Consider the following 20059-nt stretch of genomic DNA (forward strand, 5'->3'; position numbering starts at 1 on the left):
GGCATTGCCACCTCCAGATGATCTCCTAAGCCTGTAGAAGTCTGCTGACTGGCATGTCTGTCCTCCCCTCAGCGATGTTATCCTGCTGTGGACAAGATCAGAAGGCAGCAATGCACATGCCACTTCCCCAACGTTCCCATAAACATAACTGCTCAGACACGAGCTCCTGAAACCCAGCCAGGTGAGGCAGAGGAGGGCCTTAGACATCCTACACGTTCCGAGATTCATCAAGTCTTTCAGCATCTGGTGTGGCAGCATGAACTAGAGCAGTATCTCCAAGGGTCTGGTCCAGCAGCAGCGCAACGTGGGAGTTTACCGGAAACACAAATTCTTGAACCCTGCTCTTCCTACTGGGTAGGGCCCAGCAATCTGTGCTTTCAGGAGTCCTCATGTGACCACGGTGCACACCCAGGTTTGAGAAGGACTGGACTAGAGTTGGTGTGTCGACAAACAGAAACTGCTCGGAACCAGCCCAGCAATCTCAGCAGAGTGGGAAGGTGGCCCTGTTTCCCAGGTCTGTAGACAGAACAGAAAAGATCCCTTCAGGTTAAGAGGAGGACCAAGTTTCACCTGAGCTGAGCCAGGGCTCCTCTGGCAACCAGCCAAGGGCTCACATTGACTCCGCACAGACGGTACAGCTAGACAAGTGTCATCCCCAGCAAACTCATGTGGGTTCTGAGCACCTCACTTCTCTGGTACAAAGATTCACGGGATTGCCTTTTTTCTCTGATATTTATAAAATCCTGAGTCCTGGGTTATAGACTTCCTTAGCAAGCTTCATGAACGTTTGAGATCCTCACAAGGCAGCCTGTGACATCGTTATAAGTAATTCAAACAAACTAGATCGTCTCTGGACTGGTGCTGCCTAGAGGAATCAGCTTCAAGCTCAGAATTGTGAATGGAGACAACAGTGCAGGTGTCAGCGCCAGGGGAGGTGGCAAGACGTGCCAGGAAGACAGAGCAGGAGGCAGGGATGGGAGGCTATGTGATTTAGAGATGGTGCTTACACTTAAAAATGCCTTTCCTTCCAAGTTTCACATTTGGGGCTGAGCAGAACCAACTGCAGTTTTCTCTTTTAAGTGTCTCCACACAGGCTGGGGAGATCCCAGAATATCATCAGCAGAATGCCCAAGGCAGGCTTCCCTGGTGGCGCAGTGGTTAAGAACCTCCCTGCCAATGCAGGGGACACAGGTTCAAGCCCTGGTCTGGGAGGATCCCACAGGCCGTGGAGCAACTAAGCCTGTGTGCCACAACTACTGAGGCCGCGTGCCACAACTACTGAAGCCTGTGCGCCTGGAGCCCGTGCTCCACAACAAGAGAAGCCACCACAATGAGAAGCCCGCGCACCGCAATGAAGAGTAGCCCCCGCTCGCCGCAACTAGAGAAAGCCCGCACGTAGCAACGAAGACCCAATGCAGCCAAAAATAAATAAAATAAAATAAATAAATTTATTAAAAAAATAAAAAGAATGCCCAAGGCACATTTCTAGCACCAAATCCAAAACTCAGACTCAGCCAAGTTTAAAAGAAAGTCTGCAGAAGGTGGGAAGATGTAAGTGTGTAGAAAAAGACGAAGAAGAGTCAGGTGAAAGAGAAAGGAGAGAGGGACCAGTGCTGACTGGTCCCCTTCTCCCTGTGCTCCAACCACTGACGCTATCAGCTCATTTGAGCCGCTATTCCTGCACACTAGCAGGTTCAGAGCAGGACTGACAACCCTGCTCTCTACCACTGTCTGTGGCTAATTCGAATCAGACAAGAGTCAGACCTCTGAGAAGAAAATTATAGAAACAAAATATTTATTATTTTTCCAGAAAAAGATGACGAAAGGAAGCTGTGCCCAAAAGAGGGACACATAAGCAAATTCTGTGCTTTTTGCCATGTCTTCTCTAAATAACAGACCCCCTTTGGTAAAAGAAAACAACTCATGCAAGTTAGAACTGCCTTTGGAGAGCGAGGTTTAATTCTGACCCAGACTTATAATAATTTTTTAAAGTCCTATCAATTCCATCACCGTGTGGGAATTACTCGGATTTTTTTTTCCCCTCTTCTAAAAAACCAAAGTGGCTCACCATACCCGGGTTTAGCTGAGGAAGTAAAATGCATTTAGCATTAACTACCACTGAAAAGCACACTTAGCTTGCATCTCAAATTGTCTTCAGTAAAGTCTATTTTGCTTGCAACAGTGGTATTATCCTGATTTCTCTTCCCCAAGTTCTGTCCTCTGTAGTAGAGAGAAGCTGGGAAACGGTCTGGCTTAAGTCTTGTTTTTCCCCTTCTTTGACTTGGTAGCGCCTGGCCAGCGGAAGCCGCGCAGGTGCAGGCAGCCAGCGACGTTGTGGACAATGTAGTAGAGGTTCAGCATCGCGGCGGGGCTGAGGATGTCCACTTCCGGTTTCTTCTGCTTTTTCCCACGGGACTGGCTTTGGCCTTTTCTTTTCCCTTTACCTGGCTTTCAAAGACAGGTATATATACGGGGCGAAAATTAGCTTTTATAACATTGACATTATATAATTTTCAACATTTCCTACCGAACTTAAGAAAAAAAATTCCTAAAAGGAAAAAAACTGTGACAACAAAAACTTGAAGTGGGAAGAGAAGTCATATGCAGTCTGATTCAACAAATGCCTTTTAAGACCCCCAGTTTAAAAGAGATCCAACCTGATTCAAGCGCCCAGAGACTGGGAGAGCAAGGCGGAGAAACTGAGGTACGACTCAACACCTAGATATTGTGGGCTGTGTCATTCAACGAGAGGGTGAACTATAACGAGGTGACCCAGGGCGAGGAGAGAAGGCGAAGGGACAGAGTGCTCCGAGGGGAATGAGTGTACGGGGAAGGGAAGGCTGGTGCCAAGGGTAATTCTCATGGATCATGGCTCCCCAACTCTCACACACCTCCCCAGAGAAGACACTCTTTTAGCAGAGAAGCAGCGTTCTCCTGTTTCCTTTCTTTCAAAAACAAAACAAAACAAAACAAAACTAACCACCCCCTGCCGCCAAGAACACTAAAAAAAAAAAAAGACCCAACCTAATGCAACTAATGTGTGGACCCTGCATTTTGATTAGAACAAACAAGCCATGAAAAGACAATTTTTTAGGCAATTGAGGACATTTGACAATATCGAGTAATTGTTAATTCTATTAGGTCTGACAATGGCATTGGGTCATGGAAGGAAATGTTCCCACATTTCAGAGGTGCACACTAAAATCTGTAGGCATGAAATGAAAGAAGGTCTGAGATTTGCTTTAAAATACTGCACCTTCCTCATCCCCCTCCCCCCCAAATAAAGTATAGATGAAGCCAATGTGGCAAAATGCTTATAATTTCTGAATCTGAGATATGGCTATATAGGGATTCATTTTAGTATTCTATTTTTGTGCATGTATGGAAATTTTCCTAATAAAAATTAAATTAAAACAGATAATTAGGATCAAATACATATTTTGGCATTTGTTATGCGATAGTCTCTACCTCATTAAACAGTCACGAGGATTGAGGCACGAACATAAGGCACTTAGCCCGTGTCTGACACGAAGAAAGCACTCAGTGAAGGATGTTGCCATCACCTTTATCACTGCTAATCCTCAGAGCTGTGTTTCAAGGGAGGGAGGTATCATTTCCGTCTTAAAAATGGAAATGCAGAGGCTCTGCAAGGTCCCAGTGCAAACCAGCATCCACCAGGCTCAGGGGTTGTGCTCTGGCCACAAGCACACTGCCAGGTTAATGCCCTCCCGGCAAAGGAATGGCTACCATCCTAACCTGGGAATAAACTATCTCCAAAGTTTTGCTAGAGCTGCACAAAGCTGAATGGAATTCTCTATATCCTATGACCCACCCATACAGAAAATAAATGATGGGAATGCATTATTGAAAAAGTATCTCTTCTAGGCAAGGGAAAGGAGGAGTGTATAAGTTATCAAGAATGCCTGCAAGGGCTAAATGTTTGTGTAAAATAGATGTCCTGTTCATAGCATCTCACTTAAAAAATGTCCCAAGTTAAACAAAGAGAAACATAGTCAATGTGTTAAAAACACTAAAATACATTTTGTGAAATGAAATGGAGGACACTCCTAGATTCAAAACCCAGAAATGAAGATGAGCTATATCTTGCAACACAGTGGCCCAGCTTCTGTGAGGAAATCCAAATGAAGAGAAACAATATGGAGTCCCATATGATAACTGCATCTCCTGATAAAGCATCACCTTGGGGTGTGGGATGTGCACTGCCATAAGCTCTTAAAGATTTTGAGTCTTGGCTTCCTTTCTGATTTTATACTTTTGCATGTCAAACACGCTTGACCTGGAATAACTGCCCCCAATAATGTGTGTGTTTTAATCTCTAAAACGGTTTGAGAACTAAGATCCACACCAAAGTTTGACATTTTTATTCAAAGTTCTCTTCTTTTTGTAGATGATTCTAAAATTCATATGGAAATGCAAAGAACTCTGAAAAAGAACAAATTTGAAGGACTAATACTACCTTATTTCTAGAGTTATTATAAAGCTTCAGGATGCAGACAGTATGGTATTGGTATTAAGATTAATAGAATAGAGTCCAGAAATAGATCAACACATACACAAACAATTGATTCAACTGATTTTCAACAGAAGCGCCAAAGCAATTCAGCAGAACAAGGATAATCTTTTCAATAAATGGTGCTGGAACAATGAATGCCCATTTGCAAAAAAATGAACTTCGATCCATATTTGCACCATATGCAAAAATTAACTCAAATGGCTCATAGACCTAAATATAAAACCCAAAACTATAAAACTTATAGAAGAAAATGTAGAAAAAAACCTTTGTGACCTTGGGTTAGGCAAAGATTTCCTGGGTATGATATCCAAATTGATGTCTGTGAAAGAACAAATTGATAAATTCAACATCAAAATTAAAACTCGTGCCCTTCAAAAGATATAGTTAGAAGAATGGTAGACAAAGCCACAGATTGGGAGAAAATATCTGCAAATCATACGTCTTGAATGTGGTGATGGCTTAATGAGTGTATGCCTATGCCAAGCTGAAACTGTACATTTTAAATATGCACAATCTACTGTACATCAATTATACCTCAATAAGTCTGTTAGGAAATTTTTGTAAGGGAGTGAAAGTTTTCAGTTTCTGAGCTGGTTGGTTGGTTGAATGCAACTCCATGGCTCTTGACTATTCCTGGGCGCAGAACACGGAGCTCCTGACTTAAAACTCTCCAAACTCCTTAATGAAGACCATTCCTTCTTTCTAGTTCCCAAACTCGCCAAGCTCTTCCCTGATCCCTCCTCTTCCTGCAGATCTTCACAGAGAGCATAATTTGTTTCTTACCTTTGTGCTAGCCTCTGCTCAAAAACCACCTCTTCAGAAAAACCTTCCAGACATCATGCCTCTATTCTATCTATAATTAGGGTGACCATAGAATTTATTGCCCAAAACAAGGCACTTCAACAAACATTAACTGGCACTGTCCCAGGCAAAGGGGGAGGAGGTACAGATGGCCTCTTAAAAACCCTCCCAGGGCTTCCCTGGTGGCGCAGTGGTTAAGAATCCGCCTGCCAATGCAGGGACACGGGTTCAAGCCCTGGTCTGGGAAGATCCCACATGCCACAGAGCAACCAAGCCCGTGTGCCACAACTACTGAAGCCTGTGCGCCTAGAGCCCGTGCTCCGCAACAAGAGAAGCCACCGCAATAAGAAGCCCGCACACTGCAACGAAGAGTAGCCCCCGCTCACCGCAACGAAGAGTAGCCCCCGCTCACCGCAACTAGAGAAAGCCCACGCGCAGCAACAAAGACCCAATGCAGCCAAAAATAAATAAATAAAATAAATTTAAAACAAAACAAAAAAACCCTTCCCAGCAGTGTCACTTTCTATCTCCTTACCCTAAGCATTCACTATTTAATAATATTTTTTGTTTGTGTAGTTATTGTATGTTTCCCTAACCAGAGGTTTTGTCTATGAGTTCATTGAACTTTCAGGACCTAGAACAATGTCTGGCATATTGTAGGGATGAATAAAATATGCTGAGTGAATAAAATGCAACTCAGGGAAAGCAAATGTAGATTTCTCCTTCTCTGGATTTTAAGATGCCTCCTACATTCATTTAACAAATTTTTAACAAATACTTCCTGTGCATGAGGTCTCATGTTAGATGGAGAGAAAAGCAGATCTGGGCTCCCGCCCTCAAGAAACTTACAGTCCAGTGAGGGGGAAAATCACAAACACATTTAGTCACTATCTATGCTGTGAAGGAAGCCCAGGGTACATGGCATTATGATGACATGGGATGGGCAGGGAGTGACCCTCGTCTGGGACATGAAGGAAGAAGGATTCCTGAAGAATGGCCTGTGGGCTGAGGGGTAGGGAATTCCCAGGCAGAGCAAACAACCTTTCAAGTCAAAAGGACCAAAAAAAAAAAAAAAGGTCAATGTGACTGGCCTGTAAGCAACAACCATGGGGGCAGTGAGAGGAGTTGAGGCTGGAAAAGTAGGCAGCGTACAGCTGTGGCCTGTAGGCCTTGCAAGCTAAGGTTTGACCTTTATCCAAGGAGCAGTGAGAAGCCATCAGCTTAAATAGCTTTACTTATTAAACCATTCTGCTTCAGTTTCCTGGCCTCTGAAAGAAAATGGCAGTGTCAACCACGTGAAGTAACCAGGGAATAGCTCTCAATTTAAATCAAGAGCTATTTATTTAGTGCTTTTACACGCAACACACTGGAAGAAACACAGGTTTACCAAACACATTTCTATACTACAGTCTAATGGGGGTGAGGATTAAGACTTTCCAAGAAACAGGCAAAGCACAGTAAGTGAGGTGCAGGAGGCTACGGATGCTTAGGAAGCAACAGGGGAGCAGGAGGTACTTCAGAGGTGGGTCCGTCTTTAAGTAGATTGATCATTCGAGGTGGGGAAGGTGCAGAAGACTTCCAGAAGAATGTAGGTCTATGTGGGATGTGGTTTTGTTTTTGTTTTTTAAAGCAGAGAAGATAATATGGTAGATAAAGCTCAAGAGGTTGAGGCCCCCTTACCAAGGGCTCCCAGCGCCAAGCTCAAGCAGAGCAGTGCCTAGTTCAGCAGACAGTGGAAGTCCCTGAGGACCTGGTCACAGCCATTATGGGTTGATCAAACTGGCAGGGAAGGACAGAGGAGATGGACAGCCCCTGAACAGTGATAGGGGGCTACTGCCAGAACCAGGCAGGTGGTAGTAAGGAGCAACAGTGGCAGGCAGGTCACAAGAGACTGGATGAGGACTCGGGAACAGGAATGCTTTCGAGTTTGCGGCCAGGAGAATGAACGTGCCATTGGGAAGTGCAGAGATGGTAGTGGTTAAAAGAGCTGGATTTTGAACACAGTTTGAAAAGGTTCTCTGATGGAGAGCTCCAGCAGGAAGTTGGAAATGAAGGTTTGGCGTCAGTGAGGTTTGGTTTAAGATGTAGCTCTGTCAGCCAACGACTTGGGGTTCAGATGGAAGTAAGGCAGAAACCCAAGAGCTCCCTGCACAAAAGGTCTCCTTCCAAAGCCTTTCCTCAAACTGAGGTTGGAAGGAAGAATCCACTGTCTACAGCGGGCACTCTGAGTCCCACCAAGGCTTATTTTCTAATTCCGTAATCCACCGAGAGGAATCCCACCTGGGACGCTAGCGGGGGCAGCAGAAGCTAGATGCCTGGCAAGTCGCCGTTGGCACATACTGGCGCCCTGGGCATTTATTTTCTGGGTGTGAAAATTGCTCAACAGAACCAAGGGACTGCAACCAACCAACCTTCTCTTTCTCTCTCTCTCTCTCACACACACACACACACACACACACACAGACACACACACACAAAGGGCTCAGCCTGATTCTGCGGTTGCCATCCCTTTGGGTGGGCGCAGACCACCTAGCAAACCCCTCTCCCACCTCATCTTGACCCAAAGCGTTCAGATCACTGGACTGGACACCACCACCAACGCGAGGAGATAAAGGCACCAATCTCGTGGCGCGGGCAAATCTTAGTAAAGCGTGCCTCTACGACGCAAACGGTATTAAACTAATTTAACAAGAGCCTGGGAACCTCTTACACTTAAATAAGACGTGTATTACCATGGTAATGCTTTCTCAGTTGAGCAGGTGAGTGTGGCATAGATTCCTAATCCTGAAAGAGACCCCAGTTCTCCGCGTCGCTTGGGGTCGGCGCCCCCTCGCCCATTCCTGCGGCTCACGGGACTGCCACCTCCGCTCTCGCCCCCGAACGGCCGCAGACCCGGGACCTCGCCACGCTTCTCAGGAGCCCGCTCCCGCGGCGCGGCGCGAGGAGGCCGAGGCGCTCAGGGGAGCCCGGCGGGGTGAGGGGGCAGTCAGCCACTGGGCCGCCGTCACTACACGCCGGGACACCCACCGCAACGAGTTGCGGGCTGCGCGTCTCTGACGAGCGCGCCTCGCGGGCTGAGGCGCCGGGCTCGTGGGTGCCGGCGGGCGGTGAGCAACACGCCGCGCGGCGCGCGCCGCGGGGGGCGGGGCCGCTCAGTGTTTACCTGTTGCCAGGACACCGGGGCCTGGCGCCCAGCCGTTGGACTGAGCCCGGCCCGCCCAGCCCGCCCGCAATCGCCTTTGTGAGAGCGGCCGCCGTCCCCTGCTGGCCGCGCCGCCCTGGCTGGGCCATTTCACCTCGCGCGACTGCGGCTAAGGTTGCGAACGCCCGGAACCCGGGCTCCGCGCGGGGGAGGCTGGCTCTGGGCGACCGAGGAGGGCGCAGGCGAGCTCCCAGCCAAAGCCGGCCGGGCGGGCGATGCTCCGCGTGTACCGTACTGACCTTGGAGTGGGCGGACTCGGCTGTGCGTGAGAGCTAGGTCACTCACTGGCTGACGTTGGAGAAGTTATCGAAGACTCCATGACCGTTTTTGGAAAATGAGATAAAGCCTTTGAGGATTGAAATGAAAATAACATGGGGAAATGTTTGTAAAAGAGCCTGTAATAATACAAACATTACAAAATGTTTTGGTTTTTTTGCGGTACGCGGGCCTCTTACTGTTGTGGCGTCTCCCGTTGCGGAGCACAGGCTCCAAACGCGCAGGCTCAGCGGCCATGGCTCACGGGCCCAGCCGCTCCGCCGCATAGTGGGATCTTCCCGGCCCGGGGCACGAACCCGTATTCCCTGCATCGGCAGGCGGACTCTCAACCACTGCGCCACCAGGGAAACCCTACAAAATATTTTTTAAAGGCGCCTGAAAAAAGTTCTCATACCCGTCGTGGGATTATGCAAGGATACAGTAGATTCAGTTATGCTTCCAACCTTGAGTTCATCCTGACATCCTCCTCCCCGCAGTTGAATATACTGTTTAGGAGCTGGACCCTCATTCATTTTAATGACTCATTTCTTTTTATTCAAGTTATTAGGCATCTATCATGTGCCTGACACTCAGTTTTGGGCCCTGGGAATTCAGCCCTGAACGCAGAAAAGTTTTTTTGGGGGGGAATGTCAAATGGGGGACGTGGCAGACATTAAAAATGATAGGTGCAACAGGATGTATTACATTGGGTGTATTAAATTGATACGATGATAGCTGACTACTCTTTTAAACTGGTGAATGGGGAAGGTCTCTCTGAGGTTTAACTGAGATTTGGGTGATAAGGAGGAGTCAGCTATGCCAAGGTCAGGGGACAGGACATTGCAGGCCCAGGGCAGGAGGAGGAGACTGGACCCAGAAGCAGGGGTGGGGTCCTGAAAGGCTCTGCAACCAAGGGTAAGGTGTTTTTTTGTTTTCCTTCTTTTGATTGATGACCTCACTTCCAAAGGGGAGTATTTGTGTACCAGGTTCTCATGCATTTGCTTTCTCTAATCATCAACAAAGCAAACCCAAGTTCCAATGACTTTTAATTTGTCTGGTAGTTTTTTTGAGTACATAGGCCCTTGATATGGCAAATTCTCCTGCCTTCTGCCTGTGCTTTCTCCTCTGCTGGCGCCTTACTCCCTGGGTAGGGGTGGTGGCTCACACTCCCTGTGTACACTTCTTTGGGTCATCACAACTCTCTCAGGTTAACCCCTATCGGGCTCACTCCCAAATCTGTCCTAGTCCTGCTTTTCCTGAGTTCCAGATTGGAGGTCTGAAAAAAAAGACAGAAAGCACAAGAAAGCACGATTTGTCAGTGGACAGGTGAAACATAAAATGAACGGTCTAGTGACAATTGGTACAACTTCAATGGCAGCACCATCTTCCATTGACCAAATGGGTCTTCAGCCTTTGCACTGGAGAAAGCCCTAGCATTGACCTGAAGGGAGGTGAGGAGGGCTGCTGGGGGGTGGGGCTGAAAGGCTGACTTCCTTATAACAAAGAACGCAGGTTACTGTTAGAATCAAAGGAAAATGTCATTGACAACATAAGCATTTTTCTTAAACACCAGTCCACTTAAGAATCTCTTAATGTTTAGCACTTAAGATCCGTTTATTCTACAAGAACCGAACAAATCTTCCTGTATAAATTGGAAGATGATGTTAAATTTAGATAACTATTCAAACTCACATTGGAAAAGTACTAGTTAATTTTATGTTTATGAGTACACATCCTTATGTCTTCTTTATAAATAGTAACATTAACTGTGCTGTTCTTTAAAAAAAAAATTACCAGAATTAAAGTGCACATTCTTAGAATATTCAAACTTAGAATATTCTATCACTATCTTTCTTAGAAGTTACATTTAAAAATTCCTATTTATTCCTCTCTACTCCGGTGGTCGCTCTTCCTCCCTCCCTTCCTCCTTCCCTTCCTTCTCTTTTTCTTTTTATCTCATTAAGTTCAACAGTATAGCACTGTTCACTTCACCCAGTATAGCCCTCATTTTGAAGAGGAGGTTACAGAAAAAATAAAATGTTCTTTGTAGATAATCTCTGGTCAGTTACTAGGGTCCCAGCAGTGAGAACCTTGGGGTACAGTAAGACCAGGCGGGGCAGACTCAGGAAACTATCTAGAGCAGGGGTTGGCAAACTCAGTAAATATTTTAGGCTTTTCAGTTCTCATGTCCTCTTTTTTCCAACTACTCAACTCTGCTGATGTAGAATGAAAGCATTTATAGACAACATGTAAACAAATGAGTGTGGCTGTATTGCAATAAAACTATTATGGAAACTAAAATTTGAATTTCATAGAATTTTCATGTGTCATAAAGTATTTTTTGTCTATGGATTTTTCCCCTCAACCATTTAAGAATGTGATAAAAAACCATTCTTAGCTCACAGGCTGTATAAAAATGTTGGTGGGCCAGTTTTGGCCCATGCGCTATAGTTTGCTGATCCCTGAGCTAGAGAATTTAAATGCTATTTATTATTCTTGCTGGGGGATTCTTTAATAGGGAGGGGAATGAGGTGGAAATAACCAGCAATTTTTGAACACTCATGTTTAACAAGCATTATTCTAAGCACTATTATATTGACACATTTAGTCCTTACAACTCTAGAAAGTAGGTAGTGTTATTACCCCCATTTATGGATGGGGAATCTGAGACATAGAGAGATGAAATAACTAGTCAGTTATCACACAGCTAATGGAGGCAGAGCCTGGGTATAACAACTCACCAAGTTGGGTCCAGCACTGTCAATCTGAGCCCTTATGCTGCACGGCCTTTCTGGGTAAAACATCTCACATCTTCCAGCAAAGACATATTTTCACAGGCATCCACATGGAGAATCTTTGTCCTGACAGCTCCATTAAGCATTTGAACAAAAAGTTACAGAATGTTCAAAGTAATGTTTCCATTTGGAGGCAAGGGGACAGATGGCGCTATCTTATTTAGTAAGAAAGTCACAGTCACCAAAGGTGTTTGAGCAGAGGTGGGATGACTTTTGTACTCTTGCAGTTCCTTTGAAAGACTTTATTTTCTTTTCTATAAAAGTAAAAATTTAAAATTCTTCCTTTTTGAAATTTAAATCTGGTTAATTACTGAAGGAGCAAATAGGCTGAACATCTCCCCATAGCCCACTCAGGCCAAATCTCATTCCATTTACAGGATCTGGGGGTGTCTGAATGGCCAGAAAAACTGCTTGTAGGAAATTACATTTCAGATTGCTTTGGCCTATTGCTATGAGAACTGAGTGAATCTCCCTTCACCTCATCCACCACCACAACATACACACATGCAGACGCACACACACACACACCCTATTCTTCCCATCTATACCCTTTCGTATAACATTTCTTCCTAGCTAGAAAATGTCTGAAAGCAGTGTTAGGGAAGAATTATCTGATTTAATTATTTGATATATTAAATTTATAGTCATAGAAGAGAACATTGATATAGAAAAATAGATCTCCAGGATAAATGATAAGAGCAAGAATAGAACAGTACATTGTGCTTCTAATTGTAAAAAAAAAAAAGTCGATGAGGAGGAGATGGGTATTATCATGGGGATTTTCTGAAAGAATAAAAAATAGAAAAAAATATTGGCAGTGATTACTTCTGGGGAATGAGACAAGAGATCTGGGTTGGGAGATTAATTTTTCTTTGTGTACTTTGAAAATCATTTGAATTTTTTGCATGTATCTTAACAAAAACACCAATACATAAATGTATTCTTCAGTTTTACACATGTTCCCACATGTCATATCCTCTACCCAAGCCTAAAACTCTTTCTTTACTTGAATCTCCTTTGACTACATCAATAGCTGCAAGTATTTTCTAGATAAAAATAACTTCCCTGGGTCTTGCCTTAAACCTCTAATACTGATAAGAGTAAATGAATCAATATTGCTATTTGTTAGTGTCTGATGAGTTTTAGTGGGTTGAATGGTGGCCCTCCAAAAGGTATGTCCATGTCCTCATCCCTGAAACCTGTGAATATGGCAAAAGATAAAGATATTTAGATTGCTTCCCTGTTGGCGCAGTGGTTGGGAATCTGCCTGCCAATGCAGGGGACACAGGTTCGAGCCCTGGTCCGGGAAGATCCCACATGCCGTGGAGCAACTGAGCTCACGTGCCACAGCCGCTGAGCCTGCACTCTGGAGCCCACGAGCCACAACTACTGAGCCCACGCACCACAACTACTGAAGCCCACGGTCCTAGAGCCCGTGCTCTGCAACGGGAGAGGCCACAGCAGTGAGAAGCCCTTGCATCGCCATGAAGAGTAGCCCCCGCTCACCGCAACTAGAGAAAGCCCGCATGCAGCAAAGACCCTATGCAGCCAAAAAAAAAAATTAATTAGAAAAAAAAGTTAAGGATATTTAGGTGGTTACAGAGCTCATCAATTATAGCATCCAATGAGATCAAAGTCGTGAGTTTGATTGTTGTATGAACAAGTGTCATTTTTGTTCCAAAAGCACAGGTGAACTTTTTTTTGGGGGGGGGCGGTGCTGCACAGCTTGTGGTGTCTTAGTTCCCCAACCAGGGATTGAACCCAGGCCCTGGCAGTGAAAGCACCGAGTCCTAACCACTGGATAGCCAGGGAATTTCCCCACAGGTGCATTCTTAATCTCAGCTAGTTTTATTGTAAATATGGGTCATCTCAAGAAGGACTAGAGGAATGAATTCTAACTTACCACTACTTGGGGGAAAAACAGAAACCATCAAAACACTTGTCTTTATATAACAATGATTAATAACTGTTAGGCGGAAGAGCCGGGGATCTATGGGCAAGAAAGGTCAAGAAAGCCACACTGCAAGTATCAGCATAAAGCACTGAAATGAGTGTTTTCAAATATTCACTGGAAAGCTGTTGATATTCTCAAGAAGAATCTCTAGGGAGTTCCCTGGCGGCATAATGGTTAGGGTTCCGGGCTTTCACTGCCTTGGCCTGGTTCAGTCCCTGATGGGGGAACTGAGATCCTGCAAGCTGTGCAGTGTGGCCAAAAAAAAAAAAAAAAAAAAAAAAAATGGAATCTCTCAGATAGTCCCACCGCCAATCTCAAGAGCTCCCTGGGAAGCTGCTCTGACTCACTGTCTACCCATATGCAACTTGCCTCCCTATAGGTAGTATGCTTCTCTGGACCAATGTTAGGCTCACCTACGTGAACTGCTTTTTGCCAGTGGACTATGAGCAATTTAACTTGTGCCACATCCAAGCAGGAGCTTTATTTATTTATTTATTATTCTGTGAGTAGTGTTTGTTCAGTTGGAATTTCTTCTTTTTAAAAAAAATATTTATTTATTGGCTGCGTCAGATCTTAGTTGCAGTGCACGGGCTCCAGAGTGTGTGGGCTCTGTAGTTGCAGCACGCCGGCTTAGTTGCCCCACAGATTGTGGGATCTTAGTTCCCCAATCAGGGATCGAACCCAAGTCCCCTGCATTACAAGATGGATTCTTAACCACTGGACCACCAGGGAAGTCCCCAAGCAGGAGCTTTAAATGTGTTTTCGTGGTACGGTTTGGTCTTTTGCTCCTGCCCTTCACTATGAGAACAGTATGTCCCAGGTAAGGGCTATTCCATCAGCCTAGTGCCAGAATGAGACAACATACGGAGCAGAGCTAATCTAGCAAGTCAATTGAGTTGAGTAGAGCTGCAGCTGCTTGCCAGAACCAAGAACAAGAGAAAAATGTTTGTCATAAGCCACTGAGATTTTGCAGTTGTTTATATCAGCCTAGCCCCAGGGAATACTAATGCAAGATTTTATATATTCATCTCTCTAATTATACCCTTCCTTTCTAGATCTAATGTCTTGATTTTCTTGTGTTGAAGAAGTTAAAGACCAAATTTCTAACTCCAGTACAATTCTTTTTATTAAAGTACTTCAGTAGAGAAACAGTGTTATCAACAATCAACACAAACTTTACTGAAATATTCACAAATAAAAATCTTCTACTTTATAAATCACTCAAATAATGTTCTTCTGTGTTGTAACATTAATCACCATTGGAGGTTGGTTACTCTGATTTATTCCTAACCACACACATGTATTCTCAAATTGGGAGATTCAGATCAGTTACTGTAACATATGGGGCTGGCTATCAGTACCTGAATGCTAGTCCCAGAAAGTCAGGAGAAAAATGATGTAATTTGAAACTAATCATTTATCTTTGGTGCCTCAGTTTTTCCATCTGCACTGAGAATTTCCCTTAGAGAAGATTTATTAAAAAATATGAAATGTTAAAGTTTAGCATACATCTATGCCTTGGAAAGAATTCACATGCATTTTTTTTTTTTTTTTTTTTGTGGTACGTGGGCCTCTCACTGTTGTGGCCTCTTCTGTTGCGGAGCACAGGCTCCAGACGCGCAGGCTCAGCGGCCATGGCTCACGGGCCCAGCCGCTCCGCAGCATGTGGGATCTTCCCGGACCGGGGCACGAACCTGTGTCCCCTGCATCAGCAGGCGGACTCTCAACCACTGCGCCACCAGGGAAGCCCACGTGCATATTTTTAAGAGGATAACTTATCTGCTCTTGATTAAATTAAATACTATATACTATTTATTCAAAATAAATAGACTGATATTGTTCTTTCCTTGAAAGTTGTCTTTTCACTTAAATCACATTAAAATCATAGGTTAATAGGGTTCAATAGTGTTCAATAATGATATACTCAGTAAATTACTTTAATTGCAATGAGGACTGCTGTCCTACTCAGACAAAATTTACAGACTATTTTAAGTTTTATCCATTACATACTTACATTCTTCATGACCTCACCATAAAAACAGAAATCCTGCTACCCGTAAAGCACAAAGGGGTGAAATTCAAGCTATAATCAGAATTTTGGTATAGTTCCTTTGAAAATCATTAGCAATCTATCCTGACTTCAAAAGAGACTGTGGTTTACAAAGGATGGAGTAAATAAGCTGATTTTGACTAGACGTCCTGGCACAATTAAAGTGGCCTGGTGCTATCATAAAAAACATTCAGTAGTGTCCATGTTGCAGGGTGGGGGCATTTAAAGTAAAAAAGCTTGAAAGTATGGATGCCATAATTCTGAGGACGGAAGAGAAATAAGATGATCCTGATTGAATCAGAAACTTTTCTAAAAACCATGTTTCGGTTGGGAAGACTGTGATTCTGCTGTAAAAGGGAGAAGTTTAAAGAGGTTGGTACATCAACCCTTACATTTTCAAAGAAATGCGTAATACTTCTAGGTAGAAACAGTATTGCTAAATACCCACATGACACTTTGAAACTGCTAGCAGTAAAAAGGGAAAAAAAATCATTAATCAACATAGGAGACAAAGAAAAATGGTAACCTGTGATGCTCTCGCTGTTCTATTCAATTAAAAAAATAAATCGATCACAAGCACAAATGGACATGCCATCTCAATAAATAAAACCTCCTGTAGATAACTTGTCATTTAAAAATGAATTGGATGAAAAGAATAATTTTCTGCAATGTACTCAAGTCATTTTAAGACTGAAATAGTTTCAGAAAAACATGAAACATCCTTAGAGGAGGCCTGACTGTTTTGTACTGGTTGTGGCAGAGCACTCCATGCCCTATACAGAGTACACAAGGAAATACTTTTCACACTGAACATAGATCTCTTAATAAAGAAAAAACACTACACAATATACCTTTCTATAACATGCAGTATTTAGGTAATAGTAAATCATCATCCTTCACAAAGAAGATGCAGTTGCTCTAAAAATCATCTCAGAGCTAATGATTTTAGAAAGAGGTGAGTGTCAGAATTTTAAATTTAAAATACAGACTTAATTTCAAAGTTGGGTTTGCCAAACCTCTGGTAATCCACGGTGAGCAAGAAGGAAATGTTCTCCCTACTTTATGACCTGCACTTCCCATTACCTATGATGAATGCCATGAGTCAAATGCCATAGTAAACTTATTCTCACTTTTGGGGCCAGCAAAGGCTAGCCTGGTTCTAGGCAAGACGAAAGCAGGGAGCAGTCCCACAAAAGAGCCTGTCCAGGACTGATCCAGCAGGAGATTTCAAGGGCAACTGGGCACCCAAATGACCCCAGGGCAATTAGATCAATTTTTTATCAGTCAGGCTCCCAGCCTTGTATTATCTCCAGGCCTAACTGCTCCCATAATAGTCCTGAACTACACTGGATGTCCTAAGCCTGGGTCACTGCTACCCTGGACAAGCACTCCTAGAGCTGGAAACAAAGGCTGAGTGGGCAGGGTAGGCAGAGCACCATTTATTGGAGCCAACCCCCATCTATCAGATGCCTGTTGACAAGAGCTCAGTCAGTGATTCTGGAGCAGCTCCTCCCAACAGATGGGCTGTGAAAAAACCTCTCTCTCCAGCCAGAGCTCATATGAGTAGTGGAAATCCTCAGGCAGATCCAACCTCTGCCCCAGCACACTCTGCAGGCAGTTATCCACAGGTGAAAACTCAGAGTCCTGGGGTCTGTCATACCGGCGGCTGTTAAAAGCCTCAATGTTGGCCCTCAAGGTGCATTCTTCTGCTTGGAAGTCCCACGGCCTGGCATCGATGTCTGTGTTGGGAAGATTAGAAAGAAAAAGATGTATACACCTCAGGACACTGCTCCTCTTCCCACAGAGCATGGTCTATGGGATACCAACAATGCAACTGCTCAGAATTTCCTTTTTTGTAAAAAGCAGTGTACAAAGTTAAGTATATAACACGCTGCTAGTCAGGTTTAAAAAATATACACATGCCCACATACATATGCTTATATATGCAGAGACTATCTTTGGAAGAGTCTAGAAACTGGTTAACAGTGATTACCGCTGAGAAGGAAATGAGGGCCCTGAGGGAGGTAGACTTCTTTTTATTGTATTTCCTTTCCATTATTTCACTTTCTTGCTAGTTATATGTATTATATTTTCCAAAACAGCATCTCAGTTCCCTTTATTGAACTTTCCTTAGGAATAGGAGTTTCCCACTTGAACAAAATCACAGTTTTCAAGGAATGGTAAGAGGCAGGAAGGGGCACAACAAGGAGAACCAGAATGAACCAGTTACTGAAGACTTTCCTGATTCCATGGAACCTCCTCCAGCACACGAAAAATCTATATGCAGCTTATGTTAAGATTATGAGGTGGGGCTTCCCTGGTGGTGCAGTGGTTAAGAATCCGCCTGCCAGTTCAGGGGACATGGGGTCGAGCCCTGGCCTGGGAAGATCCCACATGCAGAGCAACTAAGCTCGTGCACCACAACTACTGAGCCCACGTGCCACAACTACTGAGCCCACGCGCCTAGAGCCCATGCTCTGCAACAAGAGAAGCCACCGCAATGAGAAGCCCACACACCGCGACGAAGAGGAGCCCCCGCTAGCCGCAACTAGAGCAAGCCCGCGCACAGCAACAAAGACCCAACGCAGTCAAAAAAAAAAAAAAAGCAAGCAGACAAATCCAGAAGGTGGATATTCTGCAGAGCAACTGGCCTAGTTCTTCAATTATGTCAGTGTTATGGGCGGGGGAAAAGAACCCTGCTAGATTCAAAACAAATAAAAGGATATAACAATCAGATGAAATTTGCGGTCCTGGGTTGGATTATGACTTGGAAAAGAATAGCTTTAAAGAATATTTTGGGGCAACTGGGAAATTCTGAACATGGACTTGATTATTAGATAAAATGAAAATGTACTGATATAGAAAGGTAGAAATAATGTTAACTAAAAAGAGAAGATTATACACAACACTGTAAAGCAACTATACTCCAATTAAAATTAATAAAAAAAAGAGAAGATTACAAAATAGCATACACAATTTGCTTTCACTTAAAATGTAGGGCTTCCCTGGTGGCGCAGTGGTTAAGAATCTGCCTGCCAATGCAGGGGACACAGGTTCGAGCCCTGGTCTGGGAAGATCCAACATGCCGTGGAGCAACTAAGCCCGTGTGCCACAACTACTGAGCCTGTGCTCTAGAGCCTGTGAACCACAACTACTGAGCCCACATGCCACAACTACTGAAGCCCACACGCCTATAGCCCGTGCTCCACAACAAGAGAAGCCACCACAATGAGAAGCCCACACACCACAACGAAGAGTAGCCCCCGCTTGCCACAACTAGAGAAAGCCCATGTGCAGCATTAAGACCCAATGCAACCAAAAATAATAATAATAATAAATAAATAAAATGTATGTGTATATGTAGAGGAAAAAATCTGTAGGAACATACAATAAGATTTTGGTGGCAATCTTTGGACGGTTCAAATATGGCATAAATATGGTAATATTGTAAAGTGTTTGCTTCCTTGTATTTTCTAACTGCTTTGTAATAATAAAAGGTTATTTTACTTTTAAAAATCTCTCAGAGAGACTGTCATACACAGTGAAATAAGTCAGAAAGAGAAAAACAAATACCGTATGCTAACACATATATATGGAATCTAAAAAAAGAAAATAAATGGTTCTGAAGAACCTAGGGGCAGGACAGGAATAAATACACAGATGTAGAGAATGGACATGGGGAGGGGAAAGGGTAAGCTGGGACGAAGTGAGAGAGTGGCATGGACACATATACACTACCAAATGTAAAATAGTTAGCAGTAAGCAACCGCATAGCACAGGGAGATCAGCTCTGTGCTTTGTGTCCACCTAGAGGGGTGGGATAGGGAGGGTGGGAGGGAGACGCAAGAGGGAGGGGATATGGGGATGTATACATATAGCTGATTCACTTTGTTATACAGCAGAAACAAACACACCATTGTAAAGCAATTATACTCCAATAAATATGTTAAAAAAAAATCTCTCAGAGAAACCTGCCACTTAAAGGAATGTTTTGAAAAGGGGTAATTATCCCTCAATTGACTTGTTCTATAAAATGGATTTTCTTAGTTTACATGGGACAGGGTACGTGCTGGAATTTGAGGCAGTGCCTTAACGTTTGTTACAGCACCTGACTATAATCATATATTTTCTCATCTAAAATATGTAACAATTCATACCAAAAGAGTAGAGATGCTTGTTTAGTTTTGTTTCAATCCTGGGCAACTCCCAGAGGTCAAAAGCTCTGAGAATACTCACCATTCCCATAAGCCCAGTCATCATTCATGCGGTGGCGTACTTTCTGATAAATGGCTGACATGGTTTTCATGTTGCTTTTCCTCCACTGGCGCCCGAGGTACTTGGTCTGTATTTTTAGCAGCTTCAGCACATAAAGTTGCAGCATGGCCTGTTTGACCTTGAGGGCCCGCTTTAAGATTGGAGCAGATTTAAACACTACCAGCATCTGCCCATTTAAAGAGGGATAAGAATG

The 20059-nt window shown here is 44.0% G+C and overlaps 2 protein-coding genes across 2 annotated transcripts in view; both read right to left on the bottom strand.

The window, feature by feature from the left end:
* Nucleotides 1-1396: 1396 nt before the first annotated feature.
* On the bottom strand, nucleotides 1397-5152 carry SMKR1 (small lysine rich protein 1). Its single transcript, XM_089917074.1, has 2 exons — nucleotides 5069-5152; nucleotides 1397-2448 (listed from the first exon to the last, which is right to left on the bottom strand). The coding sequence occupies exons 1-2, from the start codon at nucleotides 5150-5152 to the stop codon at nucleotides 2254-2256; spliced, it is 279 nt and encodes a 92-aa protein (XP_089773200.1). The 3' UTR covers nucleotides 1397-2253.
* Nucleotides 5153-8562: 3410 nt separating this feature from the next.
* Nucleotides 8563-20059, bottom strand: part of STRIP2 (striatin interacting protein 2) — a 54382-nt gene continuing 42885 nt past the window's right edge. The window contains exons 20-21 of the mRNA XM_022581268.2: nucleotides 19828-20032; nucleotides 8563-17330 (exon numbers count right to left, since the gene is read on the bottom strand). Of these exons, the coding sequence (XP_022436976.2) occupies nucleotides 17080-17330; nucleotides 19828-20032 (456 nt within the window). The 3' untranslated portion in view covers nucleotides 8563-17079. The remainder of the gene's footprint in view (nucleotides 17331-19827; nucleotides 20033-20059) is intronic.

The sequence above is a fragment of the Delphinapterus leucas genome, chromosome 9 (assembly GCF_059928025.1).
Source record: "Delphinapterus leucas isolate spDelLeu-1000000601 "Yukka" chromosome 9, BTC_Dleu_Yukka2, whole genome shotgun sequence".
In the NCBI taxonomy this organism is placed as follows: Eukaryota; Metazoa; Chordata; class Mammalia; order Artiodactyla; family Monodontidae; genus Delphinapterus; species Delphinapterus leucas.